Source organism: Vanessa cardui, chromosome 22, assembly GCF_905220365.1.
Source record: "Vanessa cardui chromosome 22, ilVanCard2.1, whole genome shotgun sequence".
Lineage (NCBI taxonomy): Eukaryota > Metazoa > Arthropoda > Insecta > Lepidoptera > Nymphalidae > Vanessa > Vanessa cardui.
The window spans coordinates 9077108-9099677 of NC_061144.1; the positions used below are offsets into that span (position 1 = coordinate 9077108).

General features: G+C 35.0%; 1 protein-coding gene across 2 annotated transcripts in view; it reads left to right on the plus strand.

Annotated features, from left to right (window-relative positions):
- Positions 1-21814, plus strand: part of LOC124539328 (putative ferric-chelate reductase 1 homolog) — a 48439-nt gene extending 26625 nt beyond the window's left edge. Inside the window, exons 2-13 of one of the 2 annotated variants that reach the window (XM_047116689.1) lie at positions 4352-4456; positions 8247-8429; positions 8934-9106; positions 12011-12164; positions 12387-12861; positions 13235-13406; positions 14133-14190; positions 16272-16425; positions 16860-16952; positions 18214-18326; positions 20323-20442; positions 21330-21814. In XM_047116689.1, the coding sequence (XP_046972645.1) occupies positions 4361-4456; positions 8247-8429; positions 8934-9106; positions 12011-12164; positions 12387-12861; positions 13235-13406; positions 14133-14190; positions 16272-16425; positions 16860-16952; positions 18214-18326; positions 20323-20442; positions 21330-21458 (1920 nt within the window). In that variant the 5' untranslated portion in view covers positions 4352-4360 and the 3' untranslated portion in view covers positions 21459-21814. The remainder of the gene's footprint in view (positions 1-4351; positions 4457-8246; positions 8430-8933; positions 9107-12010; positions 12165-12386; positions 12862-13234; positions 13407-14132; positions 14191-16271; positions 16426-16859; positions 16953-18213; positions 18327-20322; positions 20443-21329) is intronic. The other variant, XM_047116690.1, reaches the window with a different exon arrangement.
- Positions 21815-22570: the final 756 nt, after the last annotated feature.

The following is a 22570-nucleotide window of genomic DNA, read 5'->3' on the forward strand; positions in this document are numbered from 1 at the left end:
TGTTAGTTAATACAATTGTTTATATTAATATATCCTGCTTGGAAGTCAACAGGTATTAACTCCATGCTTTTTTATCATCTATAAAATTGGTAATTCTAGGAAGAGTTATATTATACAACTCTACAGTGATACTTGTTATTTATATAAAATATGAAACATGATAAATGTATTATTCAAATGGCACCTATTACTCACAACCCCTAATTTAGGTGACAAACAAACATCTCAGATCAAACATCAATTCAATCGTTATCAATTCCCGTAATCAATGTGACGTGATAGATCACTCAAAATTATCATACCGTCTAAATAGATAAATCTTTAAAATTGTTACTCAGTAATACTGAAATAAAATATGAATAAATCATTTGTGAATGTTTATGGTTAACAATACACTACTTATAGTACATTGTTTTAAGTTTTATATCCCGTTTTAATGTAAGTACATATGCAGTGTTCATCGCTGATCATATGCGAGGTAAGAAATGGCAACGATTCTTTATATCGCCAATGCATCATGAAACTGGCTCTGAACTGAAAGATAAGAATACTAAGAATTGTGATAGAATATACGGATGGGTGGTACCTACCCAGACTGACTTGAAAAAAGCCTGTCTTCAAGTAAATATCCAAAAACAAACCAATATACTAAACAATTCGCGTCATCTTCGCACAGATGCAATTTAATACCTTATCGCACTCAGGAATAATATAGCTTTCTACCAGCGAAAACAATTCTAGAACTGGACCATTAATTCCCTGACACATACAAAAAAAGAAGGAAATTTTGTATCTTTACCATAATAGTATATACCTATATCAGATTAACCATAGAAAAATTTCGTTTCTTTCCAACGTCATTGATAAAAAATTCTTAGCCTTCTCTATATACTAAAGCCGAATAATCATATTTTTGATACCTTATACAGCTAACTGTAATAAGACTTACAAAAAATCGTAATCAAGTTGAAAATAATCTATCAAATACTAATTATATCAAATCAGGTATAATAATCGTTGCATCATTCGTCCAATTAAAAATTATTACATAAAGAACGTACTTTAAAACATTAATTATCGTAAAAACACGAGTTAACAAGACTAACGAAATTATGAAACTGGTTTAAAATATATTGCATTAATTGTATAAAAAATATATATTAATCCACTTTATTTTTCTTTTTTATTTTATTTTCTGTTTATTTTTTTTTGTTTTTTTTTTTGAGCTACCAAAATTGTTATTCTTCTATTTATTTACTATACTTTAATTTATTCTGTCTACTTTAAAATTTGTTATTTCTCTTTATTTTTTTTTTGTTCCTCAGTTAAATAAATAAATAATTTATACATACAAATTAAGAAAAATATATAAAAATTGTATCGTCTATCTCTCAACTTTAGTAGTAATCTGTGGTTAACGGTGTTGGTTTCACAATTATGTATTTTTAAATCTAAGCTTAGTATTTAGACCTATTGTGACGCTGTTTGTTAAACCCGAATAAATAAATAAATAAATAAATATAAATCCATCATTATACATAGCAGAATTTTAATTCGCAACTTCACTAATGCCTGCAAGGTCAGCATACATTTAGTTCACACCCTTTCACTTCTGACGTGATCTCACTTCCGTAAACGTAATTCACGGCGACTCCGTTACTCAATTAAATCAACGGACATACCATAATATGGTGTCATTGATAAACCGCGTCTTAATAAACTTTACAAGCTACTCATTAGCTTGCGCCCATGGTTTCGCTTGTCAGATGTTCCTAGGAGTCCTAGATTATTTCATCAACAACAACAACAACAACAGCCTGTAAATTCCCATTGCTGGGCTAAAGGCCTCCTCTCGCTTTGAGGAGAAGGTTTGGAACATATTCCACCACGCTGTTCCAATGCGTGTTGGTGGAATACACATGTGGCAGAATTTCTGTGAAATTTGTCACATGCAGGTTTCCTCACGATGTTTTCCTTCACCGCTGAGCACGAGATGTATTATAAAGACAAATTAAGCACATGAATCAGCGGTGCTTGCCTGGGTTTGAACCCGCAATCATCGGTTAAGATGCACGCGTTCTAACCACTGGGCCATCACGGCTCTCGATTGTTTCATACCAAAATTCATTAAATTCGCTTCAATGGTTTGGCCGTAAAAGATCATCAGACAGCACAGATAGACGCACGCACACATTTGTAGTATTAGTAACGACTAACAAAACACCTTCCTATATATCAACTACATAAAAACTACAATGTTACCAACTCTCCAACGAAGATTCAATTAAATAAGAACGTGCTGCACTCTTGCGTAACAGCCTTAAAAGCACGACGCAAAAAACGCAGCAACTAACTTAATAAAACCAAATGATAAAAAAGAGATTTGACATTACATAGTATAAAACAAATTCGCCTACTGACGTCTGTCCCTGTGTATGCTTTTAACTTAATAAAACCAAACGATAAAAAAGAGATTTAACGTTACATAGTATAAAATAAATTCTCCTACTGTCTAAGAATACACAGGGACGTATTCTTTGTTCTTTAAAATTACAAGATAGATTATTTATTATGTACAAAAATCCAACCACGATGTTTTGCTCGCGTATATAGGAACGGCAGGTGTTTCAGAATGTATGCCCATTTTAAAAAGTATCATTGACATTTTGGTACTGACGACATGCAATTATAATTCCTGATGATCGGTTGAGTAGCTAAATCGAACTTCCTTCCAAATTTATAATACAATTAAAATTAGAATATTCCTCATTCAAGTAGGCTCATGAAAGAAATTTTGAACTGACATAATATAGTGTTGAATTAAATGTAACGCCGTGATCGAAAAGTAGGTTCTACTGAGATGTACTGACGAGCAACTAACATACGTTTCCTCCGTTACAATTACAGAATACGTCAATAAAGTAAAATAAGATTAGGGTAGCTTAAATTGCTCACCACAGTGAAATGTGGGTCCCTAAATTCTGAACTAAACATAATTTTACTATTTGCAAACTTTATACCTACAGTTCAATTCCTGTTCAAATATGACGCCATCCGTAAGAAATCTTATGTACACCCAAAGTAATGTGTATCCGTCACCCTGCAGTGGAGTAGGCCGATTAAGCCCCGTAATCTTCTCCTTAACAGGAAAACTGGCCTTTAAATCAGGAACTGGGGCATTGATGCCCTTTTACTGACTTCCTTTTGCCATATGATCGATACAGTAAAATTTGTAATTTAATTTATTTTGATTGATGTCCTACCTTCAACAAACATAAAAATATATCAAAGAATATTTTAATTATTTTATTTCCATCGACCTCACTTATGCGCATAAATAATAATTTCGTCACACCGATTTCGACCATGGCGCCATTTTTCATTGTAGACTGGACAGGAAACATTTATTTTCAAGTGTTTCGTAAACACGAGTGTTCTGGCTCATTATACAAAGCTCCCAGATACGGTATCGTAGATGCCATTTCAAACGATTTGGCATATAGAAAATGTCTTTATTAATAAATCCATCATCTTTATCAGGCCAGATCTACAACTCAAACAGCCTATTAAACTAACAGAACATTCGAATATATTAACATGCCTAATCGTGGTTAATATGATCTAAAGATATTAAATTTAGGAAAAAATGGAAGGTAGACTTTACCGAAGATACGCTATTAATTATATTTGGGATCAATTTAAATTACATTTGGGAATTTAGTCTCATGTATGGGATGTCAGTTACTCGGGTCCAAATTTTTCCGTGAATGTTCCATAAAAATATACCAACAGCTATAGAATATGTAGAACAGTGATCTTCCACTACCTACGCCGAGCAAGGCCACTGCTTGGGACCTCTGACCGGGAATCTATTTAGAGATAAAGAAAAAGAAGTAGAACTATCAGATTTTTTTCTTAGTAAACCTGCAAGAAACCTGCAGAAAATGTTATCAATGAAACAATTAGTATACATTTAAGAAATCAATGTGCATTTAAGGATAAACATCATGTAGTACTTTCCATTGTTGACTTCATACGGATTAAATAATATTTTTTTTTTTTATTAAATATTGCTTCGTTCGTTCGTATTGATAAATCCCAATTAAATAAATAAATAAATAAATAAATATGAGAAGACATCACATACATTACTCTGATCCCAATGTAAGTAGTTAAGCACTTGTGTTATGGAAATCAAAAGTAACGACGGTAACACAAACACCCAGACCCAGGACAATATAGAAAACTAATGGTAATCTACATCGACTCAGCCGGGAATCGAACCCGGGGATTGTTCAACCAATAAAATATCTTGTAACAATAATTGAAACAGGTTTTTCTTTGATTACAGTTACAAACCATGCTGCGAAGGAAAAGAAACGTTAAATTAATACTGATAACGGTATTATCACTCGTCAGTGTTTCCCATCAATATGGCTCTGGAGCTCCGCCTATGGTAAGATGACTTATTATACCGGTATGGGAAATCAATCTATGAAATCTCTTCTTTGTATGTATTTGAAACAATATATGAATACTCAAAGAAAAAATGAGAATGAAGCTTTATTAAGTCTCTCATGCATAAGACCCATTATGTTATTTTAAATTTTACGTATTGTATTTTAAGATTTTCTTGGTGGTATGGCTTTGTGCAAGCCCGCCTGGGTAGGTACCACCCACTCATCAGATAATCTACCGCTAAACAATAGTACACAGTATTGTTGTGTTCCGGTTTGAAGGGTGAGTGAGCCAGTGTAACTACAGGCACAAGGGACATAGCATCTTAGTTCCCAAGAATAGTGGCGCATTGACAATGTAAGGAATACTTAGTTAATATTTCTTACAGCGTCATTATCTATGGGTGATGGTGACTACTTACCATCAGGTGGCCCATACTTCGTCCGCCAACCTAATCCATAAAAAAAAGATGAGATGAGTCAGTATATTAAACTCAAATCGCAACACTCACCCTCAAAATAGAAAAAGACCAAGCAAAAGCTTATCCTGAGCAAATATTAAAATGTTATTAAATTGAATTAGAAATTATTAGTAAGCGATCCGCCCCGACTTCGCAAATCGCACGGTTAAAATACTGATAATATATGTATATACTACAATAGATGTATTTATCTTCGACATCACAATAGAAACTTCACAAAATGATCAGTGTTTCTTACTATATTGTTGATGTATTATATTCAAAAACCTTTGTCTCGAATCGATATATCTATTAAAAAAGTGCATCACAATTTTAAAGATCTAAGCGTACATAGGGATAGACTGCGGTAACCGACTTTGTTTTATACTATGTAATTTATTTATTTATTGGAAATAGTTACACCAACGATTATCACTAACACATTCACTTAGCAGTAGATACAGGGTATTAAATCTAGGTGAATAAATCATTACAGGTGTAAACAAGATTGAGAAAGAAGTAGAACTATCAGATTTTTTTTTTTGTAATGATAGTGACTACTACAAAAAATCGCTAGTCATTCTAAAGTTAGCGAAATACTGCTTATCTTGAAGTTTAATTGTTTAAGTAAAGTTTAGTTGCTGTTCCATGTGACTCAATTCACGTCTTGATATTGACGATGATACGCTATTTTGAAGGTATCCTTTAAATTTTATAATAATTATCATACTTTGTCAATATCATATTTATTTATAAGCCTAGATAGACCGTCATACCTAAGAATGCTTCGCTTGGCCTAAAGTTGTCCTCTAAGTAACCTTTCTGATATTAGTTCTAGTTATGAGTTATTTCTTAAATAATAGATCTAATGGATGAAATTGACATTAGTTTAAAACTATTATGTATAAACTATTTAAAAAAAAACAAATAAAATTAGAACGATTGCGACATTGCAAATACAAATTTCTATGACGTTTGAATTTAACAAAAAAAAATATTATTATAAGATACTCCTTATTATATCAGTTATCTGCTAGTGAAAGTCCCGTCAAAATCGGTCCAGCCGTTCCAGAGATTAGCCGGACCAAACAGACAGACAAATAAAAAATGTTATTTTGGAATATGTCCCGTGGACATACATATCTATTGAGTAAAAAAGGGCTATTTTAATATTACAAAAAGATACTCCAAATTTATTATCTCCTATGTATTGTAATTTAATTCCATGATTTAAAATAAGAACAAACAGTATATTATGCATCGTAGTGAAGCAATTGTGATTAATATTGATATATTCTGGTGCGAAGGGCGTTTCAAACGAAACAATTTAACTCTCACGTTTGGTATTAAATTGGCAGTCGGCACTAGAAACGTAAACTACAATGGAATTCTATTTAAAGCTAAGTTACTTTCTGTTCTATGAATCATGTGCCCTTCACCGGAACGCTTATAATAGAATTCGTTGTCATACTCTCTAACTGGTTTTATAAAATACGCACGGATGCAATACTGATACTAAATATACTACAGAATTTGTTTACTTACGACATCACATTAGAAACTTCTAAAATTATCAATGTTTCTTTTCTATAATGTCCTTGTATTATATACCAAATCTTCCTCTCGAATCACTTTATATACTAAAATAAAACCGCTTCAAAATCCGTTGCGTAAATTTCAAGCTATAAGTATACATAGGAACAGACAGCGGTAAGCTACTTTGTTTTATACAATGTAATGATGGGGCTTTGTGCAAACCCTGTCATCTTAGTAGGTACCACTTACTCATTATATATTCGAACGCCAAGTAGCAATACTTAATATTATGTAGGTCCGGTTTGAAGATTGAATGAGCCAATGTCAACAGGCATGAAGGTCATAATATGTCAGTTCCCAAGATTGGTGCATTATACTAAAGTTATTACTGCAGTCGAACTCTGGGTCTAAAACTATAATTTTGCAATGGATTCCATCACATGTAGGTATATTAGGAAATGAAAAAGCCGACCAATTAGCCAAAGCAGCCTCTTCCGATGGAATAGATGTATCAATAAGGCCTTACTACCTTATAATGATTATATTTATAAAATTAAGAAAGCGTGCTACGATTTATGGACAGAATATTTTGACCAAAGATCAAAAGAAAAAGGTATATGGTATAGAACCATCCAGCCACAACCTCCGTCTGTGCCTTGGATAGATAATAGTAACCTACAAAGAACAGATTTATCCCTTATGATGTGCATTCGTTCCGGTCACATTCCATTTGAATAAGTTCGCCTACCTTATAAAAAAAATAAATTCACCGAATTGCCATGTAATATCATAGAAGATGTTTTTCATATTTTAGTGGAGTGTGTCCGGAACAACGCGTACCGACGAAAATATTTTAGTGATAGTTTATCGTGTAATTCTGTTGGCTATTTCAATAGTGTGGCTACTCCAAATTCGATTAATGCTACAAGTACCTTGCGATTGGTTGGGATTTGCATTGAGAAAACTTAAAAAGTTCCTCAAGTCAAACCACAACTACATTCTTTCACAATGTATTTTCAGTTAATAGAATTGTAATAGGTATATGTACTCATTAAGTAAAGATTGTATTAATTACAGAGCGGCATAGTCAGAATGTAATGACTGAGCTCTTAAAATAAAGATTTAAAAAAAAAAAGATTGGTGCATTGGCAATTTAAAGAATGATTAACATTTCTTACGAGAGGTGACCATTTACCACCAGCTGACCAATGTCAATGTTATAAGTGTCAAGTTATGGTAGTATTAGGTTATAAATCATCATCATTATCATCATTCTCCTGCCTTTATCCCAATTTGATTTGCGGTCAGCGTAGCATATCTTCTTTCATATTTCCCTATTTCCCTATCTGACGTCATCTCACAAGTAACATTCTTTCCAGCCACATCGTCTTTCACCCAATCCATCCATCGTTTCTTTGGTCGTCCCAAGTTATAAATACCGAAATAATTATTTAATAACGTCAATTATTTCAATGAAAGTAATAAAGCAGATTTCGGTAATTGAACGACTAAAAACGTTCACACTTCAACTAAATTAAAATCCAAAGCTAATGAGAAATCAACGCTATTAATTAAATAACAATTAAAAGAAGATAATAACTATATCAGAATCGTTCTCTGACATGCCATTACTGTTTTTTCGACGTGAAGTGCAATGTCGTGATCGTGACGTTTTTTACGAGAGTTTATCCTTCCATCTATCGTGCAACTAAAATCCATTTTTTTCAATTCACTATTTAACACGATTAAAACTATTCTACGAATTATAAATGTGCCGTTATTTCTTTTAAAGGCCTGCGTAGACCAATTTCCTCGACACAGCGACATCCAAGCGCAGACATCGGTGCCCCCATATGCCATATTTACGTCAGCGTCACAAGTAAGGCAAGGGGATGTGCTCAATGTCACCATTGGTAGTCCATTTGGAGCCCCGGCGCCGATTGGTGGATTTATCTTGCAAGCGCGAGGAATACAAGTAAGTCTTATTTATATTTCAAGGAAGATTGTGGAAAAAAGCCTTTAAGTAAAATATTTGGTGTATACATGGAATTTTTTTTTTTTAAACAAACATCACCAGTGCCTGTGACATTATTTGATGTTCTTTGAAATTATTTTATGCAAAGATCAAAAAATTTTCAATAAAAAACATTTCGGTAATAAGATTAGGTCAAAGAAAAATACAAAATCATATAGGTATTTGCCCTTATTTTTCAAAAAAATAATATGTTAATTTTGACCAAAGGCGACCAGTATCACATCACCATTTTTCTCATATTGGCTAATCTACGATTATAAGTATGAGCAAAATGGTAGACGAGTGCTTTCATTCGGGCTTAGAAAACTATTCGTTGGTTTTTCTAATAGATATCCTGTAAGAGTTATAACATAAAATAAAGCTATATAATATGAAGTTATTATATTTTTTAACAAAAAATATCTTTCAACGGTCTTTACATGATAACTATTTTAAAATTTTCAGGATACCGAGAAGATTGTGGGGAAATTCACAAAAGTCCCAGACCCTAACCTCGCCCAAATCACAAACTGCCGTGGTAACAACGATACCGTCACGCACACCAACCCAGAGGAAAAAGCTCCTCTCAGCTTCACGTGGCAAGCGCCTGATGATTTTTTGGGAGGAATTGAATTTAGGTAAGATTGTTTATGGACTTAAAAATTCTATGTGCTATGAAATATGGTAAGTTGTTACTTCGAAACTGCAGGATATATGAAGAGGGACTGTTTTTCTCGAACCATCAATGCACTATCAACCAAAGCAGCTGAGACATTTTTTGTCTGTAATAACCCTGGCTCACTAACTCTTCAAACCGGAACACAACAATACACAATACTTCTGTTTAGGGGCAGTGCAAATTGTGGTGTAACCCAATCGGACAAAAATTCCCATGACTGGACTGTTGAAAACTTATTTGACGGAAGTCTTATTATTCTTATCCGGGTTTTAATCAACTTTATGCTTTAGTTTGTCTGCTTTTTGTAAGCCAACCGGGATTTACGAAGCTAGCGAAGCTAGCCTAATCTATCTACAGGTGGTTCGAATTTTATCGCGTTATGAGAATGAAACAGATAATGGCTACTTCAGTCAATATTTGTATGAGTACACACCTGTACACCTGTGTATATAGTTCATACTGTAGCTAACTAATCAACACTAAAACCCTGACAACGCCCAATTGCCTTGGGAATAAACGACGTTTCATAATTTTAGGCGTGACCACCTATTTTATTTACAATCCCAACTTTATTGAGAGAAGCTACATACAAACGTCCACCTAGCAACGCATCTTTAAACCTATTGTCTCCAGCTACCTGTCTCAGTCAGACGGAAATCTGCATAAGATTAGGGATTGTAAAAGAAGCGAGGTGAAGCGACGTCTCGCTTAGTCATTTAAATAATTAAGCAATTAATTAATGACTTTAATAAAACAATATTTATTTTTTTATTTCTTATCGCACGTTTAATTACATTATTGATTATTCCACAGCTGTATTGATACAGCAGAAAATGATTAATAAGTTCAGCAGTTATTTTAATTTTTGGTGCGAAAACATTTTTGGAAAAAGTTTTTTGGGCTGCCATTGATTGAATAGTTTGAAAATCATTTTAAGTTAGGTCAGTAGTATTTAATGGGCTATTGTCAATGTCTTGACCTTCGTTTATTTATAAGCCTAGATAGATCGTCATACCTAAGAATGCTTCGCTTCGCCTAAAGTTGTCCTCTAAGTAACCGCACACAAATAAAGCAATATGACGTTTGGCGAATTTCGAGGCTACCTGTCTCGCACACCAAGACAATTTGTCTTGCTCGTTTCATGTCTTATATGATATAAAAATAATATGAGGTCTTTTTCAATTGCAGTCGCAGTTATAGTACAATTATGATAATTACTTATATTTACATATATGCGTATAAGGTAAATTAAAAGCAATGACGTTATTAGGATTACTAACTACATCTTGTATTAAAATGTCATTAACATTTTTAATACAAAAAATGATACATCAAATCCCTATATAAACAAAGTATATTTAATAAATTTATAATTAAAAAAAATATATACACATTCAATACTGGATCTGAAGATCAGCAGTATTGACTGAGTCATTCGTCATAATCATTCAGTAAAGGTCAATTTCATTCATAATTATACACTGGATTCTGGACAGTACATATCAATCACCATCTTTGTTAATTCAGCTATGATTGCTCGCATTGTTTTAATGAAGGTGCTTGCTTTGTTATGACCTAGAAAACCGGTTCACTACAATAAGTTTATTATCATAGAACAGATAATATATTAGAAGTATCAGGTGATATTTTCAAATGGTAGAATTTCTTGTTAATATTATTTATTTATTTATAAGGACAACTACTTGGTGATAGGGCTTTGTGCAAGTCCGTCTGGGTAGGTACCACCCACTCATCAGTTATTCTACCGCCAAATAACAGTACTCAGTATTGTTGTGTTCCGGTTTGAAGGGTTAGTGAGCCAGTGTAACTACAGGCACAAGAGACATAACATCTTAGTTCCCAAGGTTGGTGGCACATTGACGATGTAAGAGATAGTTAATATTTCTTACAGCGTCATTGTCTATGGGTGATGATGACCACTTACCATCAGGTGGGCCATATGCTCGTCCACCAAAGTTTTTAGCTAAGTGTTGTTTCAATTAAAAGTTAACACGCATGTATAACCAATGAAATGTCATAATATAAACACTTACACGCAAACGCCCACATTTCACACACGCTCAATCACACGCACATTACAACGTAATAGGAATATGTAATAAGTTAAATCTTCGATCAATTTTCGATGTCTTTTACCAAAGATATATTATACTAGTTGTCGCCTGCGGCTTCACACGAGTTTTAGTGGGATGGTTGTCATGATTTAGGTAAAAAAGTAGCTAATATCCTTCCTTTGAGGTCAAGCTTGCTTCACAACAAATTTCATCAAATTCGGTTCATTGTTTTAGTCGTGAAAGAGCGACAGACAGACAGAGCTACTTCCACATTTATAAATTAGTATAGAAGTATATATTGAGATCTCATGAGAAGTTAAAATATACTGAATGTCAAATCCATTACCTATTAATTGTATTGTCATGTCCCTGATCCCATTTTTACGATACGTTTTGTTCTGTGTTGTTTACTATTATTAAAGGTGACTGCATATGACGACTTACAATCAGTGAAATCACAAGAACTTAATTATACCTATTGCATGGGAATTTATTAATAAATTATTATACTTTATATTGTAAACGCGAAAGTTTGTGAGGATGATTGTATAGATCTTGTTTCCCTTTCACATAAAAACTATTGAACTGATTTGGACGAAATTTGGAGGTTATACCCTGATTTATAACATAGACTGCCTAATAGCAGCCACTTGGGTCTTCAGCCAATCTATAGTGGATAATTTGCCCGCCCCCCTATGCTATAAGAAAACAAATACAAATCAACACATACTTCCTGTGTTATCAATTATTTTAACCTATATAAATAAATAGATGTTTTATTGTTTCAGAGCGACTGTAGCGCAAGGTTACGCTACCTTCTGGAAGAATGTAGAATCCCCACTAGTCGAAGTGGTCACCCCAGACACGGTGATCACTACTTCTTCCCCCAGCGTCTCAACACAGCGAACGACCCTAGGACCACCAGTAATCATGGAAACTAAGGTACACCAATCACTACACGATACCCCATTTTGCGACAGTAGGTTCAAAATCCAATTAAGGGATAAGGGAAAATGATCTGTAAATATTGACACTCCCATGTTTTTTTTAATTTCCAAAAATATATTTCGAAAATCGAACAAAAATTTTTACATAATGATCTAACGTATTTCAGAACTTCATATTATTTAACGTATTCTGACTTGATGATGTTATTGATTTCAGCCCAAAGCAACGCCAAAATCACTCGACGTTATTTATCAAGGATGCGAGGACACAAAACTATGTTTTGGAATTCCAGCTAATTGTATACCAAACGGAAACTGCAAAGTCATAGTTGCCATCTTCGTCGCCGGCGACACCTACACTTTCGAGATCCAAGGGATCGACAACCCCAAATACGTAGCTGCAGGGTTGAGCTTGGACAACAAGATGGGAGACGACAGCGCCATGGAGTGCGTCAGGAACGACAACGGAAGGATCAACCTGTTCACATCCTGGACCTACCCGAAAGTCGAACCTTACGTCCGGAGGTCGGATTCGCCGCAGGACATCGTGCAACTCCTGGAATCCTCGATGATCGATGGGAAGCTGTACTGCAAGTTCCGGAGGGACACCGTATCGATGGTCAAGGGGCAGACGTTCGACCTGGCCAACAACAAGTACAACTTGATGGTGCTGGCTGGGGACTCGATGAAGGGTGAGTGCGGTGGAGTGCGGTAGAGTGTTCACTTGGTGGTAGGGCTTTGTGCAAGCCCGTCTGGGTAGGTACCACCCACTCATCAGTTATTCTACCGCCAAACAACAGTACTCAGTATTGTTGTGTTCCGGTCTGAAGGGTGAGTGAGCCAGTGTAACTACAGGCACAAGGGACATAACATAACAGTTCCCAAGGTTGGTGGCACATTGACGATGTAAGGAATAGTTAATAATTCTTACAGCGTTAATGTCTATGGGCGATGGTGACCACTTACCATCAGGTGGCCCATATGCTCGTCCGCCAACCTATACCATAAAAAAAAAAGAGTGCGGTGGGCGTGGGTTTGGGTGTGGGCTAATGCGGCGCGTTGCAGACGCGGAGCGCGTGGGCTTCCACAACGTGGGCTATGAGGCTTCGGGCGCGGCGCTGCGGCTGTCGTCACCGGGCGCGGCTGCGGTGGCGTCGCGGGTGCTCTTGCGCTTGCACGGCTGCTGCATGCTGGCGGCCTGGCTGGGCGCCGCCTCGCTCGGCATCGTGCTCGCCAGGTACGCCCACACTCAACCAAAATACCAAATCTACATCCCAACGCTTCTAAACTAAATCACTTGGTGGTAGGACTTTGTGCTAGCCCGTCTGGGTAGGTACCACCCACTCATCAGTTATTCTTCCGCCAAATTGTTGTGTTCCGGTTTGAAGGGTGAGTCAGTGTAACTACAGGCACAAGGGACATATCTTAGTTCCCAAGGTTGGTGGCACATTGACGATGTAAGGAATGGTTAATATTTCTTACAGCGTCATTGTCTATGGGTGGTGACCACTTACCATCAGGTGTCCCATATGCTCGTCCGCCAACCTATACCATTAAAAAAATACACGGGAAAGTAATCCAAATTTTTTCCAAAAGTTGTCTTTACGATGTATTTTCTGACATATCTAAGTGAGGGTTAAGGGTTCATTCGGATCCATCTGGGTAGGTACCACCCACTCGTTACATAGCTTATACTCGTTATATAGCTTACGGTATAATTGGCGAGTGAGCCTTACGCACTGTGTGTGTGTGTGTGTGTGTGTGTGTAACTTAAAGTAAAATTTAAAGATAAGCGCCCAGTGAAGAAATTGTGGATTTACAGGATACAATAGACTTCTTACAGTTTTGTCCTCGACTTCAGTTGACTTTAGATTAATAAAAAAATAAAAAACATATTTACTAATATCATATTTATTACTTTGAAATACATCTTATAAACGTAACGTGGTTCTGTATTCTCCAGATATTTCAAGAAGACCTGGGTGGGAAAAACACTCGGAGGAAAGGATATTTGGTTTGCCGTAAGTATTTCCACAATTTCAAATAATACCTTAACAAGGGCCCCTAATTTCTTTCACCACCAAACATTTAGAGGTATACGTTGAGAGTGTCTTCTTATATATCCAAGATTTCTTATAATTATGGCAAAAAGAAGGTGATGCTAGTTTAGATTTGTTTGAGTAATGGTTGTTTATAACTCATAAACTCAAACTCAAATTGCTTTATTCAATATAGAAGTATTACACTTTATTATTGATGGTCAATTGAAACACTACCACCGGTTCGGAAAAGAAAATACCCTGACCTGAGAAGAACCGGCGAAAGAAATACAGCAGCAATATTATATAAACAATTAAAATGAAATGAAATAGCCAGGAGGCGATCGTTTCATTCCCAAGGTGTGCTGTCGATCATAAACTCATTAATTGTATAATAATCTTTTGCACAGAAGCGTTCCTTGATAATAGGCTGTTTGACTTGTTTTTAAAATCCATTTTATATTATTTAGTAGAGGTTAAGAAACCCAGCAAAAGTTAATTTTTTTATTTTTAGTACATATTTGCCAAAAAATATCATATTAAAAATTCCATATTTAAATAACTCGCGAAAACACTACTTGGACAATATGGCGCTGCAAAGGGGTCGGTGGCGTCACTTTGCTGTAATTTAATCTGTGGTACATATTTCATTATTTATATTATAATATATAGTAGAAAAGCTAGGTTTACAAGAAAGCGACTTCATTATAAGCCCGGCCAATCAGGAGCGTTTTGTGTCACGTGACAAACGTTTGAAAAAATGCATATTTATTTGTTGATTTTTGAATAAATTAAGTATTATTTTCAAGTTTCGTTAGTAAATAACCATTTTTAAACTCATAATATATAGTGATTACAATAATTCACAATTTATTTTTCGCATTGTCAAATAGCCTCTTTTTTAAACAGAGGCATTTTGAACGCTTTCTGGGATCCTGTTGTAAAACCGTATTACCCCACAAAGGCGTTACTGACTATGCAGTCGAGTAACAGGAGTAACAAGTTTGTGTTTGTTCCTAGAACCAATGCTATGAGCATCACATTTTCTCATATAATCATTAATATTTTTATATCATATATCTACAATCTATTGTGACGAGAGTAACCTTAGCCTTCAATACGGTATATATCATAATTTATATCACATTATTATTACATATTATGAATATAGCAGGGGCTATTGAATTTACTTTATTATATACAATTATTATTGTAATTAATTGACCAATAATGTGTTAAACTGTAATTAATATTATTTTATATGGCATAGCATTTAATACTGGCATGTAACACTATTTATTATTTTAAATATTATTGAGCTGTGATTAGAAAACAATTGGACGATAGCGTGGCATTCTAACAAAAGATAGAGAGATTGGAGTATCATTGCAAAACGATAATATTATTTTGGCCATCGCGAACTACTGACACTATATATATGTCGGATCGACAGCGACATCAGTACGATCGTCAGACATCATAGGGGCGTATTACTAGGGTAATCGAGCAAAGAGGAAACCGCGAATGCAGGAACACGTTTATTCTACGTTTAAAGTTCTTAATACACTAATTCAGTATCACACTGTATCACACTTGGCAACGAAGCGAATGACAGTTCCTAGGATGGAGGTACTGATCTTCACGAGAGCGGAATCGTAAGTGAGACGTCTCTGAGCGCCTCTACCGGGTAGGCTCCGTCGTAGTACGAAGTTAGTCGCGTCGTGACGTCACGACAGTGCTGCCGTCTCGCGGTATTCGTGCCGCGCTTCGTTACGCTAAGGAATTCATGACCGTCTCCGACATATTGACATATTGACGACCTCCATGGTCGAGTGGTGTGTACACCGGTTTTCATGGGTACGCCACTCTGAGGTCCCGGTTTCGATTCCCGGCCGAATCAATGTAGATTACCATTAGTTTTCTATGTTGTCTTGGGTCTGGGTGTATGTGGTACCGTCGTTACTTCTGATTTCCATAACACAAGTGCTTCAGCTACTTACATTGGGATCAGAGTAATATATGTGATGTTGTCTCATATTTATTTATTTATATATTATACCCAGTACCACAGAATACTGATGGTGCTGACATGGGTTCTGACGATGGCTGGGTTCATCCTGATCCTGATCGACGTGGGCGGGTGGCAGACCACCGGCGACAACCCGCACGCCATCACCGGCATTATCACCGTCGTGCTCTGCTTCATACAGCCTATTGGTAAGAGTATATTTAATTTAATTTTTCCTGTATTTGAAAGTGTAAGATTGGGTATGTTTTATATTTGGGTTTTAGTTTGAATCAATACATGATAGTAAATTACCCATTAAATATAAATCATTATAAGGTTTCTAAATCATTTTAAATCGATTGAACAAAATACTAGAGAGAAAGCTTCGATCTAAAACCTTGACACAATTATCGAGAAGACTACATTCTGCCTCATAAATACAGGTTTTATTAATAGGTAAAACAAGAAAATGTGGCCTTAAAAATCGGAAAAAAACTCAGCGACTCTTTGGATTTTATAAAATTTTCACACAATAGAATTACAAATTTTATAACTAAAATCCCATTATCAGATAGGTATTATTATATACATATTAAGATGTATATAATAATACCTATCTGATAATGATTGTTACTTCTTCCAGGAGCATTCTTCAGGCCTCACCCCGGCACTAAGCACCGCCCCTTATTCAACTGGTTACATTGGCTCGTTGGAAACTCCGCACACATTCTAGGAAGTAAGTTTCTTTTAATTCTCTATTCAACAGCCTTTTTCTCGAAGGGCTTAAGATATTCATCGACTATTACTTTTTTAAATTTTACTATTACTTTTTTTAAATCAACAAATTGATGTTGCTATTGGCCTGCGTAACTATTAATAAGTGCTTTAATTTTTTTTTATACTATTGGTAAGCGGACGAGCATATGGGTCATCTGATGGTTGGTCTATTATCCATTCCTTTGATCACCACTGCGCCACCAACCTTGGGAACTAAGATGTTTTGTTTCTTGTGCCTGTAATGTGCACTCACCCTTAAAACCGAAACACAACAACACACAGTATTGTTGTTTGTGGCGGTAGGTTATGTATCTTGTGCCTGTAGTTACACTGGCTCACTCACCCTTCAAACCAGAACACAACAATACCAAGTACTATTGTTTGTCGGTATAATATCTTTGTGCCTACTCAGACGGGCTTGCACAAAGTTCTAACACTAAGTGGAGATGAAATGAAATATAAGCATTTGAGAAAAGTTTTGTACGAATAATTTGACGACGTCTTTTAAGACTTAAGATCTATGATATGATATAATGGTCATCTCAATTGTGTCATAGTGTTCGCGTATTTTCAAGTAGCCTACTATACATACTATGTATACTTGGTGTTAGGGCTTTGTGCAAGCCCGTCTGGGTAGGTATCACCCACTCATCAGTTATTCTACCGCTAAATAACAGTACTCAGTATTGTTGTGTTCCGGTTTGAAGGGTTTGAGCCAGTGTAACTACAGGCACAAGGGACATAACATCTTAGTTCCCAAGGTTGGTGGCACATTGACGATGTAAGGAATAGTTAATATTTCTTACAGCGTCATTGTCTATGGGTGATGGTGACTACTTACCATCAACAACAACAACAAACAAAAATAGCCTGTAAATTCCCACTGCTGGGCTAAAGGCCTCCTCTCCCTTTGAGGAGAAGGTTTGGAACATATTCCACCACGCTCTTCCAATGCGGGTTGGTGGAATACACGTGTGGCAGAATTTCTATGAAATTTGTCACAGGCATGTTTCCTCACTATGTTTTCCTTCACCGCTGAGCACGAGATGAATTATAAAGACAAATTGAGCACATGAATCAGCGGTGCTCGCCTGGGTTTGAAACCGCAATCATCGGTTAAGATGCACGCGTTCTAACCACTGGGCCATCAAGTGGCCCATATGCTCGTCTGCCAACCTATACCATAAAAAAAAGGCCTACTAGTTTGTCTGTGTTGGCAGTCGCGACGATTTTCCTGGCGGTGTACCTCCAAAAGGCACAACTGCCCGCCTGGAGTGTTTTCGTGCTGGCAGCCTTCGTCGTGTTCCACGTCATCGCGCACGTCGTACTCTCGGTGAGCCCTAGCGGAAACGCAGTCCTAACAAACCCCTTGGTAGATTAGGGCATGGCCAGATTTTGGAGACTGGAGGCCCCGGGATGAAAAAGGCCCTAGTTAATATCCCAGACCCCCTTGGTAGATTAGGACATGGCCATAGCCATTATCTATTGGCCAGAGGTTTTGGAGACAGGAGACCCCGGGGATAAAAAAAGGCCCTAGTTAATATCATGGAAATTGATTGGAACATTTTCATTTAAATAAAACTAATTATAACGGATGAATCGCGCATATTAATTATTTGTTCGTGGTCACGGGTCTACCCGTGACCACGAATACTGCAAAGTGCTCGAAACGTCGGGATGTTTAAAAATAATAAATATACGCGATTCATCCTTTATAATTAGTTTTATTTAAATGTGTAATAATCGCGAAAATTTAAGACAACATTATGGAACATTTTCGTTTCTAGTCAGGTTTGATAATTTTCGTAACAGTAACTTTCAAAATGATACTATTATAATATTATTATAATTTGTCTATGTCTAGATATCTTAACATATAGTTATAGTAAAATTGTTAACTCGACGGAATCTATGGCGTTCTCCCCCCCTCACTGTGGAGGGGTCTAGGGTATTCCTAAATCTGGCTCGAGTTACGTCAACGTAAATGCGACCTACGACGTCATCTTAGATACAACCGTATACTAAAAACACAAAACAATAATTAAAAAAGTTGACTGAGGCTAATTACTAAAACACTTCTAAGTTGAGTCAAACTCAAATTACTCAAATTACTTTATACAATAGATGTATTACACTTTCTTATTGATGGTCAATTAAAACAGTACCGTCTTATTAAATATTCGACATATAACATACAAAACTTTTATCAAAATTAACAATATAACATTATCATTAAAAGAACGGCAATAGATGTGTTCAAACATCTTGTTACCTCAGAGATAGGATTCGAATACTGGTGCCGAGATAAGTCTGATTTATAGGTCTGGAGGCCCCCGGGCCACAAAGTAGTGGGGGCCCTAGACAAACAGAAGCGTGAACAAGCTAATAATTATATTATCATGAATTAATTACTTTTTTTTATTTCAATCAGTAAGCTATGATTTATTTACTTGTATCGGTAACTTTTAAAATATTAAATAATAACACTATTATAATTTGACTATATCTCGGTATTTGTTAACTTGCTGAAAACTGTGGCCCCCACTAATGTGGAGGCCCCAGGGCAGTTGCCCCGGTTGCCCTCCCCTAAATACGGCCCTGATCCTGTGATATCCCACACCTTAGGGCATTTGAATAGAACTTTCCAAAAATGCGATACCCATAAACATACTCTCTATTGAAACTCGTAAAATCATTGAATAATCTTTTGATTTGATCCACATACTATTATTATTTCATGATTTGATTTGATAATTGTATTAAACACTTGTAGATGGCAACACTGTGTATATCAATCACGCAAACTCACACAATTTCACGCACAAACTTCTTATCTTACTACTTTCATATGCTCGCTGAATTCGAGTTGCAAAACGTTAATTGGTTAAGAAGATATTGCAAAAAGTCGCAGGTACAATCCTGACCTCTTGGGCTCTTGTTGCCACTCCTAACACAAGTGATGATCGTGAAAGAAAATAGACAATATTAGTAATTCCTTAATTGATTTAGGGCACTGATTAAAAAAAGTAACAAATAAATAAATATTGGACAACAACACATACATTACTCTGATCCCAATGTAAGTAGCTAAAGCACTTGTGTTATGGAAAATCAGAAGTAACGACGGTACCATAAACACCCAGACCCAAGACAACATAGAAAACTAATGAACTTTTTCTACATCGATCGGAACTACGAACCTTGTAGTGGCGTACTCATGACAACTGTACACACTACTGAACCACGGAGATAGTTAACACAAATGGACTTGTATTATTTTGGACAAAATTTAAATGGGAGATTGTGTTGATTTTTGGCCTTTATTCTAGCTGACGGTATGCGTCTCAGAGGGTCGGATAAGCAACGGACGAGTGAACTCGTTCCCTATGAAGGATATGTTGGGCCACTCCCGCCAGGTCACGGCTGTGGACAGAAGTTCCGATGCACCGGTGAGAAAGAAATTATCGAATATTCTTTCTAACACGCAAACACTAAAACCTTGGTGCCTTGGAAATTCACAATAGCACTTTTTTCGTTCTTTTTGACTACTTTCATCTTCCTTTATTTCTTTCTCTTATTATTCATTGTAAATAATTTTCATAGACATATTTTTAACTAAACTTTAACGTTTCATTCATTCAAATCAAGAAAGACAGTTGGTAACAATGACTATAACAAAAATGGTACTGCTGATAGTCTCATGTTAAATTAAAACAATTATATGAGTATTAATATGAAGACCAATTTCAATTGGAACGTTTGACATAATTTTAAATTAAGAAAAAAGTTTAAAACAGTTCTTTTTACGCATAACATAAGTGTTATTAATTATTGTTTGTTATTCTGAATAAACTTAGTTAATTATGTATTTTGTAAATGCCTTAATTTTGAACAAGAAATAATATCCTAGATTGCTATCATCTATTATACAACCATCGAACGCTGAATGGCAAACAGCAAACAACGGTTTCTTACAAAGATATTTTCTTGAAAAAACTGAAACATGTGGCCGTATTTTTGAATATTCTTTCAAGAATTTACAAACAATATTACAAAACTAATCAAGTAACATTACGAAACTAATAAATTTTGCATTTCAATCGACGGACTAACGGACGGTTTCTTATAGCAGAATGCTCTTTTAACAACATCTTGTGGATTTAAGAGAAAATAATTATTTTCTACCTAGGCAAACGTAAATGCTTAAAAAATAAATGATTACAATCTCTTACTATTTGGCATTTCTAAACTACTAATGCCGCCATAATGTACTTTTTAATTAGTTTACTTTGTTCCTTAATATACATATTAAACAAAAATGTAACATTTTTTCCAGTTCTCCGTCTTCAGGAAGCATCTCCTGGGAGTATACGCTCCAATCGTCTTATTGTTTGTGGTGGCCATGATTTGCCTCGTCGCGTTGGCCCCTATCGGTGAAACCTACAATAGTTTGATGGGTGCATAAATTAATAAAAAAAACAGGGTTCGAAAATATTTATTACAAAATATCGAGGAAATAATTCCGTCCAAGAAGTATATAATGATAAATAAAATTGGATAGCAATTTTTTTTTTGTATCAGTATTTAATAAAATGAAGTTTTGTAAAGTATTTTGTTGTCGTTAGGTACTCTGATATGATAAATGTAATTTTACACCAAACCACTGCCAATTTTTTAGAGTTCTGATAGATTTTTTTGTATACAAATGTAGCATATTTTTAAGTATATATATATGTTGTTATAAATTACCTTTTTGTAGTTATAATTGCCGATTTTTTTGGTAGGCAATTTATACTAGGAAATCATCCCATAATTATTGACGAGAATAACTGCACAATTTTTACAAAATTATCTACCTCCATAAAGCTTATTGTTTCTTTTTTAAGACATGTCTATTTTTATTTAAATTGAACGTTTCCGTAAAATGTACTCTCTCGAAAATTTACCTTCAAATGAAAATAGTAAAAGTTCAACCAAAGATATCGAAATTATTTTTATTTCAAAATTATTTCTATATAACAGAACTCTAATCAAGAAAATATTCACATAAAAATTTTGTTAAAAGATAAAATTATATTTCGAACAAAAATCACAATATAAGTTACCTGTACCATATTGTTAACATAAGATTTAATGTTTTTTTATTGTATTAATATTTATTGATACACAACCTTACTAATAAACATTGTTTAGCGAGTGAATAGTTAGACAATCAATTGTCTCTTTCTGTCAACAGTAATTTGACATTCGAAAAAGAAAGACGAAAGTGTTTTGTAACTTTACAATCGCTATAGAACATTTGTTAGTAAGGAAAACAGTATATTAGTGTTTAGTGGTTAAGTAACAACATGGCTACTAATTTAGGTTTACACCCACTAATCAGCAATAGACATAAAACTAAGATTTAAATGTTGTTGTGTAAATACAGATTAAATAAAGAAATAGAATAACAGTTTTATTTTTTATTTCATCCTTGTATTATAAAAATAAAAACTATAAATTGACAAATACAATTTTTACAAATATGTTTATAAAATCATTGTTAAATTTTTATTACAGGATAAACAATTTCATTTC